General features: G+C 48.9%; 1 protein-coding gene across 7 annotated transcripts in view; it reads right to left on the bottom strand.

The window, feature by feature from the left end:
• CTTN (cortactin) overlaps positions 1–21,587 on the bottom strand; it is a 32,857-nt gene extending 11,270 nt beyond the window's left edge. Inside the window, exons 1-12 of one of the 7 annotated variants that reach the window (XM_012757658.2) lie at positions 21,493–21,587; positions 16,541–16,637; positions 14,164–14,250; positions 13,969–14,042; positions 11,519–11,648; positions 7,559–7,669; positions 6,385–6,439; positions 5,356–5,466; positions 3,836–3,946; positions 3,194–3,304; positions 2,224–2,334; positions 823–878 (exon numbers count right to left, since the gene is read on the bottom strand). In XM_012757658.2, coding sequence (XP_012613112.1) covers positions 823–878; positions 2,224–2,334; positions 3,194–3,304; positions 3,836–3,946; positions 5,356–5,466; positions 6,385–6,439; positions 7,559–7,669; positions 11,519–11,648; positions 13,969–14,042; positions 14,164–14,250 — 957 coding nt within the window. In that variant the 5' untranslated portion in view covers positions 16,541–16,637; positions 21,493–21,587. Of the gene's footprint in view, positions 1–822; positions 879–1,468; positions 1,595–2,223; positions 2,335–3,193; positions 3,305–3,835; positions 3,947–5,355; positions 5,467–6,384; positions 6,440–7,558; positions 7,670–11,518; positions 11,649–13,968; positions 14,043–14,163; positions 14,251–16,540; positions 16,638–20,518; positions 20,665–21,276; positions 21,296–21,492 lie in introns of those variants that run through there. The other 6 variants (XM_012757654.2, XM_076001722.1, XM_012757655.3 and 3 more) reach the window with 6 other exon arrangements.

Here is a 21,587-nt window from a genome sequence, read left to right as displayed (position 1 = left end):
GCAGCAGAGCCCTGTGAGGGCAGCCCTGCCGCCTGTGACCCCAGGCCACACATGCATAGGAGTGCGCACGGCGGGGCTCGAGTCTGTATGGCTAGACGCAATACAAGACAGACAGCAGGCACGGCTCGTCACACAGGCAGATGACAGTGTCCAGCCGGCCAGTCTGGATAACCCCACACACAGTCTAATGATAACTCTAATATTTTTTAAAGCATTGGATTACGGATGAAAAAAAAAAAAACAAACATTTCATATGCTTAACATTGACTCACCAAGGCTATGAAACCAGCCAAAAGTGAAAAGATAAATGAAGGAATCCTCGATGGGAGAGAAAATGTTTCCATAGAAACATCTTTTGGTGATTAAGATGACAGCCCCAGGTTGGCAGTGTCCCTCAGACCTGCCATGAGAACACTAACGGCTGAGATCTGCACTGTCCATGGACGGCAGCCACCAACCACAATATGGCTCTTTATGATGTGCCTGATGTGACCCGAGAATGCAATTTCCAATCTGACTTGAAGTTCAACTGACCACATGCCTCTGAAGCACTCACATTAAACACCTGGGGCCCAGTGGCGGCCAGCCACTCATCACTGTGCTGTGGCCGGGGAAGAGGGACGGTGACAGCACTTACCCCACAGCACTGCCCCAAGGAGCACAGGACCATCTGTGATAGGAACAGTGTGCACCCGGCAACTGGGTATACTTCCAGAACCATGAGCCACCCAACATCCAGGAGACCACAGGCTGATACACCAAGAGTTCCATAAATGCCGGAACTTGGCAGAAAATACTTAACCCCGGGTCTGAAATATTTACCTTGTCCATCCGATCCTTCTGCACCCCGTATTTTCCCCCGAATCCTTTGGAGTAGTCTGCAATGTGGCAAAACACAACCTTTACTCTGAGCTCGAGGACAGGCATGGGGCTGATGGCCGATGCATGCAGACAGACCAGAAACAGCCCAAGAGAGAGCACCCCGGCGTGGAAAGAAACAAGGACCGCCAACGCTGTCTTTACTGGCAAGGCAAGTTTCGCACGTGACACCGGCCCTGGGCACGCAGGCGGGCGAGAGGCAGAGCGCAGGCCTGTGGCATGCGTGGGCATTCTCCTGAGGAGCAGGGGGGTGTCGGGCAGCAGGCAGGGGGACTAAGCTGAGGGAAGGGCATGGGACAGGCCTTTGCAACGCGCCACTTCAATAGCACAGTCTTCCGCACCAGCACGGGCTTATTCTCATGATTCCTGTGCTCCTGCGCGACTGAGCGCTAAAAAGAGGCTCAATCGCAGTTTGTTCTCTTGCTTTTTGAAAGAAAAAAAAAATCCATGTGGAAATTCTGCCAGCCAAATACTTCTGTTGCAGCAACACAGATCCACATGAAAGTCACACTGTCATGCAGTGGTAATGCCACAGAGATCCAATGGCCTCCTCCATGCAGCTCAAGGGACCCTCCCCACGTGTGTTTACCTTCCCACGGCAGAGAGCTGCCGTGTGCTTCTAACACTGCGGGCTCAAAGCCTAGGCCTGCCCTGTAAGGCTGGGGACTCCCGCTGCTCCAATTATGTGTCCAGGCTCTAATAACCACCTCCGAATCTTGAAGGTAATGGAACAACTGCTCTAAGGAAAGCTGCACTGGCTGGCTTTGTGTCCATATGCATGGCTCCGTGTGGGGATATTACATGGAGACAATGTCACCAAACACACCCAAACAAATAAAAAATAAAAAAAAAAACCCATCCCTGGGAAAAACACCACCACAAATGCAACACAGAAACCACACGGAACGTGCCTGTGTCCTGGCCCTCCCTGCCATCAGCCTCGGCTCTGCAGGTCAGTGGTTTGGTTGAACCAAACGGGTCTCTCCTCATCTCAGTGACTCAATGACTCACAGCAGCCACGGTCAAGAGCAGATCAGAGATGCCCCATTCCAGAAACTGGACACGTAGTGGGGTTAGAATGATAAAACTTGCAGACTAACTGCCACGTTTTACCAAACACAAATCGTAAAGGCCATAAGGGAAAAAGTGCATGGGAAAGACAGGAAAATTCCCAAGGTTACTACACCTAACACAAAAGTGGGTTTACTACACCCGGCAGCCCTGGCAGCATACAGTTGGTGACTTAAGAACACTGTGTTGCAGGCTCTGATGGTGACCCTGAAGTCTGTGCTAGAAGTGGCTGCACTCAAAGGGGGGAAGGAGGAGACTGGGGGGCGACTGTGCCTTGCTGGGACTCGTGCTTGGCCAGCTTCTCCTTGTAATCAAACCCCACAGCAGAGGAGTCCTGCCTCTCGGACTGAACACCAAATTTGCCTCCGAAACCAGTCTTATAATCTGAAAGTCCACAAGCGACAGTGGAGAAAACAACCAAGAGAGGAAACACAAGCTGGGTTAGAACTATCTGAGCATGGCAATGATCAAATACATTGTTTCCAGAAAGCAAGAGCTCTGCTGAGTTTAGGGCCTTAAAGAACCTGCTCCCAGCCTCACAGTCAGAAGTTGGCTTTGAAGGTTAAGGTTGAAGAACAAACTTAACATCTGAACACTTCAGCCATGATCCGAAACAGGCTAAGCACTATATTTTAAGTGATTCAGTAAAGCCACTCCATGCTTGGAGGGTCGTTGCTAGGGTCCTACCCACGCTGCAGAAAGAGAATGCACCCCCACGTCTGCATAGAGACACACAGACACGGCCACACAGGGGAGCCCCCACCCCGCTGTGCTGGCTTCAAGGATGGGTGTGCCTGACCCCTGCTCAGGTCCGGGTTACACTGAAAGGTTTTCAGTCCCCTAGGACTCCCTCTCCCAAGGCAGGGTCCCACAAGGAAGAGTCTCCTGCCACTTTACAAACAAGAAACCATGGACCAGGACACTGTGGCTTTTGTGCCACACTCTGAGGGCAGCAAACAAACAGCGTGGCAGAGAGTGCTGCAGGCGCTGGCCCAAGTCTCCTGACCCCAGGTAAACCCATCCCCTGTCGTGCAGCCCTGCAGGCCTCCCATGTGAGAGGGCAGGGGTCACCCCCACGCTAGCTGAGGGGTTTCTGACACCATAGAAGGCACAGGACAACTTCAAACAGTGAAGCACAACACTGTGACAACAAAGCAAACACAACACATATCAATTGACCTAGGAATGAACGAAAACACACTTCTAAACTGATCTTGAGTACGAGTAGTCAAAGTGAATGTACCTTTTTGGGATTCATGCAGCTGTAATTTCTCCTGGTGATCCCAGCCAAGGGCACATTTGTCTTGTCTGTCTGTTTGCACACCAAATTTTCCTCCAAACCCTTTCACATAGTCTACATACACATAAAAGGCCACAATCTATCAGTAACTGGAAGCCTGGGTCACAGGTAGAAAGTATGTTCAATGCAGTTAAATACACACAACTCACTAAATCTATCCTTTCCTTCCTGGATCTTTGGTGAAGCTTCAGGTAATATCCAGTAAGAGGGCCTCCGTGCAGTGGCCAGGAAAAGAGCCTAGAATCTCAGTATTGTGACTAGACACAGATGGGACCCCACCCCCAGAAGCAGTTCCAATGCATGCAGCTTCTGCCAGCACCGGGAGGCGGCACCGTCTCAACACTGACAACATAGACGTGCGGTGCATGGCCACTGTCATAAGCAACTCTGCTGGGGTCTGCCAGCCAACGAAAGTGTAAACATTTGACTTCTTATTGCACAGCTATGTTCTGGATTTGCTGTGTTAAAGTTGAATACTTAATTAAAAAGATTATCTACTTTAAGGGTTGTTTTCCTTTTCTATTCTGGCTAACACCTGTCACGTTAATAGCTGCTAGCTGGAGAATGACATAAAACTTAAGGCACCTTTCTGGGATTCGTGCTTCTCAGTCTTCCCCTGATACTCAAAGCCGACGGCACTCTTGTCCACTTTGTCCTTGTCAATACCGTATTTGCCACCAAAACCTTTAGAGTAATCTAAAACGATACCAAAAAAAGCACCATTTAAAAACGAGCAACAAAATCAGTCAACATGCTAGGGTCTTAGCAGTCTTTAAGAAAGTACTTTTATCGCTAATTAAAAAAATAAAACAAAAGTCCGGCTCACTGTAAGATCACTGAGCAACCTGGACAGTATTCAAGGGTACTACTTATGTATAATAATACAGAGTGGCAAAGATAACAGATTAATAACTGCAGCATCATCCTTCACCCCGAGAGACAGCCGGCGTTGGTCACTGTAACAGGGCTTCTGGGATGAGGATGACCCAGAGCAGCAGGGTGCCGGGAAGGGTCCCCGAGGAAAAAGGCTGCGCAGAGTGCAACTTCCAGAAACATCATTCTATGGAGAATGGAGTCATTTAGCATGTTATTTTGACAATAAAGCATGACTCTCTCCTGGACCTTTAATGGCATAGAACCCAGAGATCAAGTCCCAGGAGGGAAGGGCCAAGGCACCAGAGGAGCCTGAACCTGCCGCGGCACCTGGGCCTGGGCGCCCAGACTCCCCAGAGATGCGTCTGCACGGCTTCCCTGCACGCCACCCGCTAAGGCCCTGCCTCGCCCTGCGCAGACTAGCAAAAGAGGACGGTTCACTCCCCGGGAAGAGAGAGAAGAGAAAGCAGAGCAAACTAACCTGCCGCAGCATGGGCCCGGGGAGCCTCACAGCGGATTCCAGGCTGAGCTGCCCCAGGCCCGCTAGCGCTTTCCTCGGGGAAATGTCAAGCCCGCGTGGCCAGAACTTTCAGTGGTGTTTTCTTAAAAAAAAACCTGGACTTTTAAATATCGAAGTTCTCAGTTTTCAAATGTTGGCTGCTATTTTTAAAAATGTAAAGGTGTAGGCCAAAGAAAACAAACGGTGCAGCGGAACCAAGAGGTCAGGACTACTGCAGCTCCAGGAAAGGCTCTTCGAGTGACCGTTCATTCACAGGGCATGTCATGGTGAAGGGACAGAGCAGCACAACCTCTGAGGACAATGTGGCAGTATCTCTCAAAACTGCAAATTCACTATGCTTTGACCCAGCAATTCTACTTCTGGGAATTGAGTCTTCTGAATATTCACTCATGTGTAAGGCACAGGCATGAGAATATTCACTGTATTCAATATTCACTGTATTCCTCAAAAAAGTGGAAATAACCTTAACTGCACATTCAAAATAGGAACACTTAAATAGACTACAGAATCTTTGTGGGGGGGGAGGTGAGCAGCCATTAAAAACAGGAAAAGTCCATATATTCTGACATGAAGAGAACTCCAAATCAGTTAAGTAAAGAAAATAAATAAATAAGAGCACTTATACATGATGAACGTGACCCAGCTTACATCAGGGAGTACATCCCTTTGTGTCTGCAGACACATGAGCAAAGACCGGGCAGTGCCCCCATACCTCTCTGTGATTCATGCTTCTCCGTCTTGCCCTGGTAGTCAAAGCCCACAGCACTCTTGTCTACACGGTCAGCCTGCACGCCGTATTTACCACCAAAGCCACTCGAGTAGTCTGAGGAGACAGGGCAGCAGTCAGCATGTGAGGCTGAGGACCAACTCGATCGCCCCTTTTTGTTAAATTATGCAAAACAGAAGCGTCTGGAAATTGCGACTCCCAGAGACATCAAGCACACATTTTAAAAACACACAAGCCACCCACTGTACCACACAGGTGACAATGTGCACGAAGGAGCACTGGTCCCTTTCCACTGGTGCAGGGCAGGCCCTTCGCATTGAGGGGGATGAAGCCGAGGACCCACTTGAACGTTAACTGTTCAAGTACAGGTTAGAGTACGAAGAAAGCTCCGCAGCTGACACTTTACAGAAAAGTCCTGAGTCTTCCCCCATGCCCAGTGGCAGCTACCAACACCGAGACTGCACCTGGACCGTTTGAGCGCTGAGAGTTTGTGTCCCGGATTACGTGATGACACACGAGAGGCAGAATTAATGAAGCTTGCAAACCACACACAGAGGACTTTCAGAAAGTGATATGCTTTCGTTCTTTAAAAACGGCTTTAGAGACTAGTATGACATGATAAAGATTCATTACCACCATGGTAAGATCAGATGGTACCTCTATAACGAAAACGAGAATTTAACAACTCTGGTTTCTATCCTTGGGAGAGAAGGCAGTTTTTTGCCACCCAAGCCAGAGTGATAACTTTTCTAAGAGCAGAGCTGCCCAGATGGAGGGAGGGCGGCTTCTGCTGCAGGTGGGAGGCGCACCATGACGCCGGATGCCAGGGCTCCACGGGTCCGCGCTGCGCTACGGGAACATACACATCTTATGGTTTCCTGGCAACCCAGAAACTTAAAGGAGAAAGAGTCTTTGCTGTGGCCACGGCCCATTCTCCAGAGAAACAGGCTCCAGGTGACTGTGGCTCTAAGGCCCAGCCGACCGCAGGTGCTTTCTGCACCTTCCATGCCTCACCTTTCTGGGACGCGTGCTTCTCGGTCTTCCCCTGGTATTCGAAGCCCACGGCAGACTGTGGTCACCAAAAGACAAAGGAGGACAGGACAATGCATTTTTAAATGTCTCCAAAACAATCCCTCTAAGTTCGCAACATACATGAAATTTTTAAAAACACAATGTTATTTCTGGCCTGTGGTTTCCTGAGGCAAACACAAGTGAAATTAATGCAAAAGCTCTGGTGCTTTGAGTTTATGTGCCCCAAAACATTCCAGAAAGCCCAGTGAGCTACATAGGCCAAGCTGTCCCCACGGTGACCTGCCCTCCCAGCACACTGCTGCAGAGTGTGCTCAGTTGATTCATTTCAGCCACACAACGCCAATCTGGAACTATTCCGTACGCCACACATAAACTCCCTTTTCAATAAGCCATGCTAAGAAAAAAATGTTAATTCAGCAAGCAAAACAGGAACAGCTACTGTGCACGCCACCCGCAGGCCAGGCGCCAACACGGGCAAACACAGTCACACCCACTTGCACACGGACCCGTGAGGTAGGTATCATCACCGCCACATCATACACACGTTAATTCAGAACACAGCTAATGTGTCGCAAAGCCAAACGCAAACTGAGGTCTGTCCAGGTCTGCTGCTTGCAGTGGCTCATTCCAGGATCCTATTTCATTAGAAAACAAAGGGGTTGACAGCCCCAAGCCGAAGAGAATCCGAGAACAGGCTCAGGCCTGGAACAGCCACATCTGGATGCTAAGCCTGAGCCCAGGACACCCAGTGTGCATCACGCTCCACAGCACAGGCTCTGACTGTCACCTTGTCACAGCGACACACGTGGGAAAGGAGGGCAGAGCTGGTCCCCGCTGGCACATTTTTGGACAAATCTAAGGCTGTCCAGGACCGGGGGCACTCAGAGAAGAGTGACCAGATGGACCGCTACAGCAAACACGTCGCTGTCCTGCTTCCCCACCCAGTGGCCTAGGCTCCCAGAGCATCCAGGGAGGGGAAGGGCCCTGGAGTCCCTGGGTCTGGCGGCCCCCACGTAGTCCAGGGGAGTCGGAGTGCACCTATGTGCTACTGCATGTGGCCCAGAGGACATGCACGGCAGTAGCATGTCATGCAGATGGTAGCTCTGCTCTGCGGAGACATCCCCTTTCCCAACTGCCTCCCCCTGCACATGCTCACCTGATCCACTCTGTCCATCTGCACGCCGAACTTGCCTCCGAAGCCCCGCACCGAGTCAACTTGTGAGCAGTGCTTGGAAAGTTTTGACTGGTACTCATGGCCGACAGCTGACTGGAACAGGGTCCAAAAACACAGCATTATACACCAAACAGTAGCACGGCTCTTCATCTCCTCCCATTGCAGGCACTAAGGAGAAAGCCACCCACCCAACCTAAGAGCTGACAAAGGGGCACTCAGCTCTTGGAGGGAACCGCAGCCTCGAGCTGTCCAAGCCCCTGCAGGTCCACTGCCCACCCCAGCCCTGGGTCCCCTAGGAAGCCACCCACAAACCCCAGCCATAGGCGGAGGCTTCTGACACAATTGATCACTGTGAAGAAAGGACACAGAGTCGGCAGCCTGCGACACAGTTCATAAGACCCGCTTATGTGGAGACGGTTGGCAACAGTTGCCCTACTAAACTGAGAATTTACATACCACATGACCCAAGAATCAGGACAAAAAATATTTATTTTGCTAACAAACTGAAACACACACGTATGCTGCAGTTATAAGCTAGATGCACGTTTGATATCTACTGAGTACGTGCCCCATTGAGGCAGCGAGCCAGCTGCTGCACCAGCTCATTCCAGCATCACCAACAGTACCGTCAGCCCCCATCGGAAAAGGGCACAGGTTCAGGGACATTCTGGTCAAGGTCACACATGCACCAAGCAGCAAAGCCAGGAGGTGAAGCTTTCCACGTGGACTCAGCCACCATGGCCTTGGGCCAGACCCTGTGTCCAGCTCTTTCTGTAAAGCAAGCTTTCTGGAACACAGCCACATCTATTCACTGACGTACTGGCCATGGCTGCTTTTCTGATTCAAACACCAAGTTCAGTAATTTCGACCAACCATGTGGTCCACAAAGCCCCTGGTCCTGCTCCAGCCCCATCGGACTCACCCTCGGGCTCAGCAAGGCCCCAGGCTTCGAGGCTCCCTCCACACAGTGGCCCAGAAGTCAAGGGGCTCCTTCATGGATGATGAGAACACGTGACCCAGCGTGGGGCGTGGAGAAAGCCCACAGCACGTGCAGAGCTTTTTTCTTGCTCCACCTCCTGTGTGTCCCCATCGAGGCTGCCCCACAATGAGCAGCATTCAGCCCCACCCTGACGCTCCGCAGGGCACTCAGAGCGTCCACTCTCTCCTAATGAATAAGGCGGGTTTGCTCTGAACTCCGGAGCAGTGTTACTTTCTCTTCTTCCCACATTTGTTCTGAGGTCAGCAGCTGTCTGACTGTCCACACGAGCCACCACCTCCAAAACCTTCTGTGGTAGAGACTGCCCACTGCGGCCTCCAGGGTCTTCCCCAGAACACGCAAAGAAGTGGCCAGAGACAGCAGGGCCAGAGGGTTTCCCTGGCATCAGTTTCCACCAGAGAGAAGTTATAAGAAAATCGTTCTAAAAATACGGCCAAAGTGACAGCCTGGTAACATTTCCAATTTCTGATTGAAACAGATTTATCCCCAAAATTGTCTTTGATCTTATATCGACAAAATCACACTTGTTACTAGATAGTCAGTGAGTGTTTGGATTCAGGGTTCTAGAACACAGAGACGAGGGAGGAAGAGGAAGCCGGCCTGATGGAGGGTGCAATGTGCATAGACAACAGCGGAAACAGAACCCCACAGCTCCTGGGCAGGCTCCTCTTGCAAATGTGTGCCTGCCCCAAAGTGTTTTATTCTGGAAGTCTCTATTGCATATTCCTGAATTCTTAACACACGGATCTCAATTTTTTTTTTTTTTTTTCAATTTCTGGAAAGGGCAAGTCACAAATACCTTAAGCCATTTCTCCTTGGGTTTGGAATCTGAGTTATTTTTGACTACAGATTTGCCTTGTGGTGCTCACCTGAACTGAGCGCTAACCTTTACTAAATGCTTAATGGGGTGGTGAGTGCTGTCAGCTGGCAGGGACAGTGGTGACACCCCTTGCTGGATTCATCCTCCCAGGAGAAGCAGCATGGGGCCCTCAAAAAACCCACCCCAGAGAGAAGTGTCTCAGTAGAAAGGACGGCACAATGTGCCAGTGACAACCAACCGAGTTGGAGCAGAAGCTAAGGTGGAGAAGACACAGGGGACAGGTGGCCTCTTAGGGCACAGGGAAGGGCTGAGCTCTTCAGGGAAGCTTCCTGGACTAGACAAGGCTTGCGCTGTAGGTCAAGGATGAGTGAGAGGCAGGCCAGCCAGGGGTACCGTCTGGGCAGCAGCAGAGAAGCCAGATCATTACAGGTTCATTACCAGGCTCCTCTTTGATATGTGTTTATTAAGCTCCTCAACATGTAATTTTCCCAACCCAGAGAGGGGTCCAATTTTTAGAATAGATTTCTCTTTTCTCTTTGCTGTAACTCCCCACAAGCCTGGCGAGCACAGAGCCCATCTCAGCTTGGAATGGAAAAAGCTTCTACCTACTTGATTCTTTCACCGCCCTGAACACACTTAGTTTTGTCTGTTCATGTGCATTCCCAAAAGCTACCAGACTTTTTTTTAGAATCCGAAGATGATTCCTCTCTGCACACTGTCTCAGTGTCAGGATATCTCTGTGGCAGTGGCACAGTGACATAGCAACACCCATCTCTTTCCTGCAGACGGCCCCGCACCCTACTCCATCTCCAGCTTACGTGGGGACGTGGATTGGGGTGCTCCCTGGCTGGCCACGTCAGCTAATCTGCTGAGGGACAGAGGGACGTGCAGCTCACTGTGGCACAACTACGCTGTCACGTGCCCAGGTGAGATGTTAATGTGACCCGTGGGTGCGGGACAGGTATGAAATTACTGACTGGAATCCGACACTGGCTGATAGTTCACTTCCATCCACAGAGAAAAGGCAGACGTCTATCAGGTCAGAACAATCTCGTGTTGCTCACACTTGGAAATTCATCTCTACGAGATGTCTGCAGAATACAAAGACCTGCTCTACTGAGGAACACGCAAACACACTGCGGTCTACAGCGTCTTTTCTGCAGAGGGAGCAAATAAGCCCTCCTTTCTCCTAAGGTACTGGCAAAGGCAGCAGCTTCAATCAACATCTGCTTGGCAGTCTGAACTCCAGCAAGGACTACTCACTCACAAGAGGCTTGCCTATTGCTTTCTTTGCTTTTCTTTTTTTCAGACAGGGTCTCACTCTGTCACCCAGGCTTGAGTGCAGTGGCATCATCATAGTTCACAGCAACCTCAAACTCCTAGGCTCGAGTGATCCTCCTGTATCAGCTTCCCAAGTAGCTGGGATTGCAGGCCCATGCTACCATGCCCGGACAGTTTTTTATTTTTTGTAGATACAGGGTCTCACTATGTTGCCCTGGCTAGTCTCGAATTCCTGGCCTCAAGGGATCCTACCACCTTGGCTTCCTAAGGTGCTAGATTACAGGTGTGAGCCACTGTGCCAAGCTTCGCCCATTGCTTCTACATAGAGTGAGTGTTCTCCCCCAGGCTTGTGGGCACAGATTGTACACTGAAGGCCAGATCCCTCTGTGAAGGTCACCACATGCAGGAAAGACATCAGCTATGTACTGCTGGCTGATTTTCCACGTGTGCTGGGAACCAAGGGCCCACAAGTTTGGTCTAGGTCTGCAGATTGGTACAACCCAGGCTGCAAGCTGGACCTGCAGGCAGTAACGACCACATCTGCAGTCAGATGCCTCTGGACTGCTGTCCTGATCACATAGCTGGCCTCTGGGGGACAGTCTCGCCCTCTGGGACTCCCCACACAACACCCACACTCCAGCACCTCTAAAATTTTTTAAAGAGCTTCTTAAATACCTCGAGCACTTTATGTCTAAATCCAATCAACAAAGGACTACTTTGGGTAAGTCTCATCCTAAACCAATGTAACCGCTACTCTAAGTGAAGTCTGAGGGATGGCTCTGCCAACCAGGCAAGGGACCTAAGCTCACCAGGAGCCTGGCACAGGCAGCCATTGTCCACTCACCTTATCCATCCTGTCTTGTTCCACACCAAACTTCCCTCCGTAGCCATGAGAGGCTTTTGGTCCTGTTTCAAGTTCCTTCTCCTTGAGGGTCTGATGTTCTTGGAAAACATTCTCCCTCAGCTTGTGTATGCTTGAAGGGGAGAGATGAAAATAGGAACGAGTCAATAAAATACAATAAATGAGAATCCCTGCCTTCCAGTTGAATAAGGAGAGGTGACATCGTCTTTGCAAATCTGTGAGTTTGGTCATCTGAGGCTCATCCAGTTCCCTGCCTTCAGTGTGCTTTCCCGACTATTCTACAGCTGGTACATCCGCCTCGGTCACTCTCAGAGTCAGACAGAAGCTTCATGGAAGAAGGAATGCTAATCTGAACATGTGCAATATGATCATCTCAACCACCCCCCAAAAGGAGCTCTACTGAAACTTGAACTTTATTTCACATGGAGAAAAGATTCTTGTTTTATTAGATGGATGAGTTAGCTCGGTCCAGAGGGAGGGGTTGCAAGTCACAGGTCCCTTACTCCAGATGTCCCAAGGACACCAGCAGAAGCCCAGTGATACCAATCATCTAGGCAGTCTGTCTTTAGTTGAAGTACTCCAGCTTTTTATACAAAGACAAGATGAAAGTCTTTCAGAATTTACCATCTAAAAGCCATTTTAAAATTTTAAATATAGGGAATAATGAAACAGATCACAACATGTGGTAAAAACCTGGCAGGCCAGGAAGCAGCTCTGCCCAAGAGATCCCAAAGTGCTATGAAGGCCACCTGAGTATGTGGCCTTTCTGCCTGGGAGAAACTAGGCCCACACCTTCAACATCTGGACAATAATCCCAGAAATGTAGAAGAAATGCAAACTAGGCTTGGAAACCACCAAACCCCCTTACGAGCAGGGAAAAGAAAGACACGGCTCCTAAAATCTGCGAAGGACCACAGGGCACCAAATATGGTCCTGTCCCCACGTGCTCCCTTTCTGAATCCTAATCAAATCACAGGCTGTTTCCACCAGAGTTCCTTCTGTACTCCAACCTACCCTCTCCAACACGTTTTGAAGTCACAGGGAACAGAAGAGATGGGAAGGCATGTGATGACATCACCAATGTGAGAGTCCACTAGTCTGCCTAACCCCATAGCAAATAAGCCAAGGCTGCACCAGCCTCCTGGGTCAGCCCCCATTTCAAATTCCTGCCCCAGCTGGCCCCAGGACCCTCTGCGTTCTCAAGCTGCTTCTCTGGAAGGGAGTGGACTGAGTGAGTCACGCAGGGACTAACACTTATGTCTAAAACGCCACTGCTGCCCAAGTGCGTTGGCTCATGGCTGCAGTCTCAGCTACTTAGGAGGCTGACGAGAGAGGACTGCGTCAGCCCAGGAGTTTGAGGTTACAGCGAGCTATGACAGGACCTCTGTACTCCAGCCTGCATGACAGAGAAGACCCTGTCTCTTTTATTTCTTTAAAGAAATAAAAATAAAAAGCCACTGTACAGACTTTGCCTTCTTTTCTAGATGATTTACTGAATTTTTCTCACCCAAAGACACTGCGGCCAAGCAAGTCAGAGTCTTCCCAAAGTGGCAGAGCAGGTCATCGGCCAGTGGCTCTGCCTTCGCGGCAGGGAACGCAGGATAAACTGAGCCCAGCCCCACCTACAATAAAAGTCTGAACACATGTTTAAAGTTCCTTTTATCTACACTTCCTGACAAGAAAACAAACTACCCTGAGAGCTAGCATTTTAGATGGTGCCAAGTCAGAAACAATGACATGGTCCACTAAGTTCTCCTATTTTGGGCTTTTCATAAGAACAAAGCTTACAATTCAGTTCACAGTACCTATTAAATTCTGCAATACACAATACTTTCAGACAATAATGAAAATAAAGGAAGGAAGGCATTTAATGTCTAAGTTATTCAAAGACCTCTCACACTTTAGAAACCTCCCACTTGCCAGCAAGTGCGAGACCTGTCTCTCCTGAAAATAGAAAAATTAGCCTGGCGTGGTGGTGCATGCCTGTAGTCCCGGCTACTTGGGAGGCTGAAGCAGGAGAATCGCTTGAGCCTAAGAGTTGGAGGTTGCAATGAGCTATGATCACACCACTGCACTCTACCCAGGGCGACAGCGCGAGACTCTATCTCAAAAAAAAAAGAAAAAGATATCTCCCACTTGTAGAAAAAAGAGCTTAAGTAACTGTGTTGCCTGATGAAAAGTAGACTCTCTAGAACTACAGATATAAAACTGTTTGCAAACGGAATTTTAAAACTACTGAGCATATATGCATGTAAATATGCACATAAATGCAGATGTTAGTGTATCAGATCTCATACTCATCTACCGTGTGAACACGAGGCCAAGAAGACAGACAAAAGCAGCCCCACACAGCAGATCAGGGGCACGCCCCACTCCACCCACGCCCTCACACACCACGTCCCATTCACGAGGGTGGCGGCGAGGTCTCTTACTTGATGTGCTCCTGGTGCCCGGAGCCCTGCACAGTTTTGGCGCCCCATCTCTGTTCTTTCTCGCTCACATCATTCTGCAAAGAAAAAGAACCAGTAAACTCCAGCCCTGGATTATAACACAAACTGCCTGATCAAACAATAACCTGGGAAAGACACTTCTAGAAAAACAAGAAGCAAAAGGCTGGTGGTTCCTACCACAAAATCGGGGTCGGTCTCCCAGTCGTCAGCTCCCCCATCGTCCTGGGCGATAGACACCGCGTGGCCTGCCGACGCTTTCCACATCTGAAAAAGCAGCCCCGAAAGGGTCATGGAGACCTCGGAGGACCCATCCGTAGGTTTATTTATTTATTTTTGAGACAAACTGTCTCCTTGGCTAGAGTGCAGTGGCATCGTCATAGCTCACTGCAGCCTCAAACTCCTGGCCTCAAGTGATCCTCTCCCCTTGGCCTCCCAAGCAGCTGTGATTACAGGCACACATCACCACGCCCAGCTAATTTTTACTATTTTTAGTAGATATGGGGTCTTCCTCTTGCTCAAGCTAGTCCCAAACTCCTGGACTCAAGCAATCCTCTTGCCTTGGCCTCCCAGAGTGCTAGGATTACAGGTGTGAGCCACCGTGTCTGGCCCATCTGTAGTTTTTTATCAAAATTACAGACTCTAAGCACAGAGAGGGTGGGAGCTGCACAAGCAGGTGATCTTTCATGACCCCTATGATGACCACTGCAGGCATTAAAGCACTTAGCACTGAGGATTCTAACACTGTTGTCAACCGGCTTCAGAAAGACACTGGAAACCCTCTGTTGCTTCCAGTGAGAGAGAGAGTGAGAAAATTTTCTGGAAAATAAAACAGTTGGCTGTGCATCTACTTTATTCACTAAGAACAAATCCCTATTCTGCTAAATCTTATGACAACACTATTTGCCAAGCAAAAAAAAAAAAAGAAAAGAAAAGAAAAAGAAAAAAGCAGGCTGGGCGTGTTGGCTCATGCCTATAATCCCAGGAATTTGGGAATGCAAGGATTGGCTTGAGGCCATGAGTTAGAAGCCAGGCTGGGCAACATAGCAAGACCCTGTCTCTAAAGAAAAAAAAATTAGAAATTAGCCAGCTGCAGTGGCACATGCCTGTAGACCCAGCTACTCAGGAGGAGGCTTAGGCGGAAGGATCTTTCAAGCTCAGGAGTTCAAGGCTGCAGTGAGCTATGACTGTGCCACTGCACTCCAGACTGGGCAGCAGAGGCTCCTTCTGTAAAAAAAATTAAAAAGAAAAAAAACACATACCATTTGGGGTTGCACATTATAAATATACTAAACATCGCTAATAGTAAACTTCATGGCACACATATTTAAGAAAGAACATACACTTTGATTTCAAGTGCTTACTGGAAATATAACAATGATTTTCTTAATTCACACTGACAAATAAATGTTTCAAGTAATTTATTAGCTGACTGCATTACCATCTATTTCAGAATAAATAGGGTACATAAGATGCCAACTTTTCCTCTAGTGGACAGTTCTGAAAGTGGATAGTCATCTTTCTTCCTCAGCACTTTAAGCCTATAGGTTTTATCTATTATAGAGAACAATGGCACATCTGTAGACACTAACAAGACAATTATTTTTGTAACTACAAAGGTAAACTCTAACCTTTAAAGGTTTAAAAAAAACCTCTGCCCCCTCCAGCCCGGCTGGGTCTCAAGTCCAAGTCCAAGGTGGTAGAGTGAGGCTCTCAAATTTCTAAATGCAGCTCCTGCCACTGGGTGGGGCGGAACCAACAATACCCCTCAAACTATGGCCACCCTGAACCTCATTTAAATGCCCCAAAGTATGGCAAGAATTTCCCAGACATGATCTGCCTTTGACAGGATTTTAGAGAGCAGATAAACTAGAATCTCAGCACTGAAAGGCAAAACCAGACAGTCTAGTCACAATGCGCCCATTTAACAGATGGAAAAAAAAATGGCTACAGGAAAGTTAAATGGTCTGCCCAGTCTCGAGTCTGCCTTATGGCACCTGTGCTGGAGAGGGGCCTGCCCATGTGCGGGACTTCAGCTGCTTATAGTTTCAACCACTGAGGAAACAGTCATAGGCAAGGATGGGGGTCTTTGGGGACCAAAGAGGCCAGTTATTACCCCACATCAAAGGCGAAAGCAGTTGTCTTTGCCTGTTACTTTTTCAGATTCATCAGGGAAAGATCAGCAAAGCATAGTTTTCACCAATCTTTCTGGAACTCAGCTTCACCAGTTGGCAAGGTGGGCATTTCTGCACACTTCATAACATACCCTGTGGGCCTGCCCACTTTCCATGGAACACGCTGGAAAGAGGCCAGATTGCCTCTTCTGAAAGGACAGAAACGCTTCCTATTCCTTCATCCCTGAGTTTTCTGCAATTCCCTCCTCTTTCTAAGTCATCAGCAATACCAAAAACTTGACTTTTTTAAACAATGAAATTTCCTTCCAGAAAATTCTCTCCCTGCAAACTCACAGTGAAAGCAACCTCCTCCTTTCTTTGTTAAAGGGATGTTACCCTCGCCATTCACGTGGAAAGAATATTAGTGTTCACAACACACAAACCTTTCTTTCTGGTTGAAGATAAAAGGCTGTTCACAAAACTCCCTTTAAAACACTGTTATCCAATGAGGAATTTCCGGGCATTTGGGAATGATTCTGTCTGTAAAAAGATTAAGAGTAAAAAGCTCAGAAGGACATCTGGTGACAGGCTCTCTGGGCAAATAATTACATGTTGAGATCTTTTTAGAATACCTCAGAAATGCTCCTAAACGTAACAAGATTTTGTACAGAAATGGGAAAGGAGGATGGAAAGATTTACATCTTACTAATCAAAAAGGTCAACCTAAAGAAACTAAGGCAATAAGTTTTAAAAGATTTAGAACTACGTGATGTTTCTTCTTAGTGCAAGCAGAAATTATTGGCTCAATTGCTAGCACAGGTTTCCTGTTTGCTACACATCTTATAGGTCTTCATGTTTCACTCATTCTATTAATAATTTATGACATTACTAAAAACAAAACAATTCTACTGTGAGATATATATACACACCTCACAATACAATAGTGTATATATATGTGTGTGTGTGTGTATAGAAATGAAAGAAAAACACTCCATGATGTGGCTGGGAGGAAAAACTAGTACACTGACTATCAAGACGTGAGCTCCGTGGCTGGAGAGCTGCGCAGAAGTGGGCTGCATTCCTAATGAATGTATAGGGTTACTGGGCAGAGAAAAACACTCCAATTCCCCAGATGGTGGCCAAGCACACAGCCTCCTCCCTAAGACCCTACATCGGCCTCAACCGGACACCGCACTGCTAGACATCACATATCAGATGAATAAAACCCCTTGTTCCCTAGCAACAAGCCAGTTCCAGGCAGAGAGCCATGTGCATCAGGATGCAGCTTTTCATGCATTAGGAACTACAGGGATGGTGGCTGGCCCACTCTATACTTAATGAATTTCCTTAGTCCCTGTTTTTTTATTAAGAGATGGGGTCTTGCTCTGTTGCCCAGGCTGGAGTACAACGGCCCATTCATAACTCACTGCAGCCTCGAACTTCTGGGCTGAAGTGATCTTCCTGCCTCAACCTCCCAAAGTACTAGGACTACAGGTGCATGCCATCACACCCGGTCCTCTTTAGTTACTGACCCAACTATTTGCTCCTTCTGTCTCCCCAGTCCCCTCTGGAAAGCCTAACTCCCGTGGATTTCTCAGTACATTCTGGATACTGCAGTTATTGGTGTCATCAGCAAGCATCTACAAAGATCTACCCGAGGGCAGCCAGTGAAAGCCTCTAATCCACAATAATTTATCATCCCCTCGATATTTAAAATTTTAAAAAATTATAAAAATAACTAATTGAAAAATAAGCTTAAGTATCTTATGGATCCAAAAATAATGCCTCTAAACCCCTAGCTCAACACCGTATGCAAAAACTAAAAAATGAATTAAAATCCTAACTACGTGTAATCTTGATTTTGAATTTGGCAATAGTTTCCTAGGTATGATACCAAAAACAAGAAGAAAAAAATAAATTGGACAAAATGTAAAATTCTGTGCTTCAAAGAACATCAAGAAGGTGAAAACACAATCCATCGAATAAGTGAAAACTATTTTCTAACCACATATCAAGAATATAGAAAGAATTCTTACAACGCAATAATAAAAAGGACAAACAATCCCATTTAAAAATGGGTGTAGGATCTGAACAGAAGATATCTTTCTCCAAATAAGATATAAAAATGGCCAATAAGCTCATGAAAAGATGTTCAATGTCATTAACCATCAGGGAAATGCAAATCTAAACCACAATGAGAAACTACTTCGCACCCATCAGGACAGCTAAAAGCTAAAAGATGATAGCAAGCGTTGGTGAGAGTGTGCAGAAACTGGAACCTACATATACTGCTGGTGGGAATGGAAAACAGAAAACAGTCTGGCACTTCCTCAAAAGGTTAAAGAGGTACTAAAAGACTGAGATCCCACTCCCAGGTACATGCCCAAGAGCAATGCAAACATAAGCCACATAAAAACTTGCACATGAATGTTCACAACAGCATTGTTCATAATAGCCAAAAAGTAGAAACAACCCAAATGTCCATCAACTGAAGAGGAGATATGTAACATGTGGTCTATCCACACATGGCAGGTCATTCAGCCATACAAAGAATGAAGCACTGACACATGCTACAACATGGATGAACCTTAAATACATTATGCTAAGTGAAAGAAGCCAGTCACCACAGATCATGTATTATACGATTCCATTTAAATGGAATATCCAGAATTGGCAAATCTATAGAGATAAAAAAAAAATGCTTTAGTAGTTGCCCAGGGCTAGAGGGATGGTGGGTAGAGGGTGAAAGTGATGGCTAAAGGGTACAGGGTTTCTTTTTGAGGTTATAAAATTACTCTGAAATTGATTATGGTCATAGTTACACAACTCTGTGAACATACTGAAAACCACTGAATTGTACACATTAAATTGGTGCATTGTATATAGCATGTGAATTACATCTCAATGCTGCTGTTACAAAAAAATACTGTTCAAAAAAGATAATGCCTCTATCCAGCACCATTAATATTAAACCCCCTTTGCAAATGTCACTTGTACAAATCAAGATTGTACAATATGCAGCAACCTTGACCTGTATAAACAGAGTGATAATCTCCTCTATGGAAGAACGTTCTACATGATGGGACAGAACCACCCATCCAGAATCATCTTTACATTGAGCTCACTATCTACAGCATAGCAGAAAGCCAAAGAGAACCAAAAGGCTTTTGAGCAGCCAAAACAGATACCCCAAGGCCAACTCCGGACACCACACTTGCTCCAAGGAAACCCCCTCCCATTCTCACCCTGAGCACTTTCACTCACAGTTTGCTCAAAGCAGTGCCTGAGCAGAGGGGAGTGGGCTTGCTTGCACAGAGACAGCAGTGAGAGACAAGACTCTGATGGGACACATGCAGTCCCCTGCTCTTGGCTGGCCCAGGACATGGGAACATTGCAGTACAAGGCAGTAACTAATGGTCACCGTGACATACCCATTCAACTGACTCACGTATTCAACCACACGTGTTCTGAGCACCTACTGTGTGTAAGGGACCAAAGGTCTGCATCAGCAATTACGCTCACTGTAATTTAAAAAGTGAGTTTTTAGTATGTTTACAGAGTGGTTTTAGTATGTTCAGAATTGTGTAACCACCACCACCATCAATTTCGGAGTCATTTTATCACCTCAAAAAGAAACCCTGTACCCTGTAGTCATCACCTCCAATCACCGCTCCCATCCCTCCAGCCCTGGGCAACTACTAATGCACTCATAAAGCCAAGTCCATCAAAATGCTACAATTAAAGCCAGCTTTATTTAGCAAGCAAGGTGGTGGCACCTGTAGTCCCAGCTACTCCAGAGGCTGAGGTGGGAGGATCTCTTGAGCCCAGGGAATAACCGTTGCACTCCAGTCTGGGCAACATAGCAAGACCCTGTCTTTTTCCAAAAATGAATTTTTTAAAAGTCAGTTATAACAGAGTGTAAACAGAGTGTAAACTTCCAATACCAAACAACCTGATATCAAAACAACCCTGCCTTCCCACCTCTTTATTCTGTTAGGCTTAAAGTCCCATTCAAGAAATTTTCCCTTATTCCTTGACTATCTGGCAAATACTCCTCTAACCAGAGGAGAAATAGATTGACTCAATGTGCAAGAGCCAGTGACTCACCCACACCGTCAAACACGGAAGGGAGGCACAGGCATGCGGCCACTCCCAATCCAGGCCCTGGGGCCCACCCAGGCTTCACAGGGCCAGACTGAATCCCACCGTAGGGACCTAGAGGGTGAAAGCCCCCTGACAAAGCACTGTCCAGCCAAGTCAAAACGGAGCCCAAAGGAGCGTGGGCACAATCTGGCACAAGATCCCTGGGAGCGCTCACTTGGGCCGCCTCAAGAGCTGTGTTCAGCAGAAAATGGAATTCCTCCCCAAGTGGCCAGACACGTCTACAGATTCCAGTCGGAGGAAGCCCTGTCCACGCTCACCAGAGACCCGCCAGCACGGGGGAGCAGGCATCCGCTGAATAGCCAGGCGATCACAATGTAAGAATCAGAAACCCCAAAGCACCTTTCTGGTGATTTCAAACATTCAGAAGGAAGGACGGTTCCAAATTTAGAGCCTCACGACTAGCAGCGGCTGCTGTGTCGCCGCATTCCCACTGACCTGATTGCTGACTGCAAAACCTCCCCTTAGGTGCGGGCCAGGTCCCCAGCTGCCCCGGCACTGGCCCCTGCAGAGCCCGTCCGGGCCCCTCGGAGCCCCCGTGCCCTCCCCCTCGGACCCCACCCCCGCCCACAGGCCCCGGCCCCTCCATTCTGACTTCCCAACTCCGAAGGCCCAGCGTCCCTCGCCCTCGGACCCCCGTCCTCTTCTCCGATGCCCTCGGACGCCTGCCCCTCCCCTCGGACCCCCAGTCCCTTTCCCCTACACCCTCATACCCCGGCCCCTCCATTCTGACCTCCCAGCTCCGAAGGCCCAGCGTCCCTCGCCCTCGGACCCCCAGTCCCTTTCCCCTACACCCGCATACCCCGACCCCTCCGCTCCAACCCTCACGCCTCCCCCCCATGCCCCCTGACCCGGCCCCTCCGGCTCCCCGGCCCCGGACCCCCAGCACTCGAGGCCCAGCGCCCCTCCCCCTTGGAGCGCAGCCCCCTTCTTGGTCTGGCCTCTCCCGTCCCCTCACGCCCTCCGGGCCCACGCATCCGCCTCGGAACCCGGACCCTCCCAAGCCGGCCCCTCCAACCTTCTCCGCCGAGCCCCGGCCCCGCCGGCCCGCCCTCCCCCGCGCACCCCGCCCGCGCCCCGGCCGGGGACGCCCCGCGCTCCCCGCCCCGAAACCGCGGGCGGAAGAGTGGCGAGACCGCTGCGGCCGCCGCTTCCTTCCCGTTTCGGGGCAGGTGGCGCCCCGGCCGTGGGGCGGAGAGCCCAGCCGCCCGCCCGGGGACGCCGCCTCGCTCACCGCCGCCGGCGTCGGTCCGGCCCGGGTCAGCCCGGCTCCCGCTGCGCCGCGAGCCCAGGCGCCAGGCTCCACTTCCGGTTCCGCGGACGGGGGCG

The sequence above is a fragment of the Microcebus murinus genome, chromosome 4 (assembly GCF_040939455.1).
Source record: "Microcebus murinus isolate Inina chromosome 4, M.murinus_Inina_mat1.0, whole genome shotgun sequence".
Lineage (NCBI taxonomy): Eukaryota > Metazoa > Chordata > Mammalia > Primates > Cheirogaleidae > Microcebus > Microcebus murinus.
The sequence above is the reverse complement of the archived record's forward strand: the minus strand, read 5'-3'. Positions and strand labels throughout refer to the sequence as shown.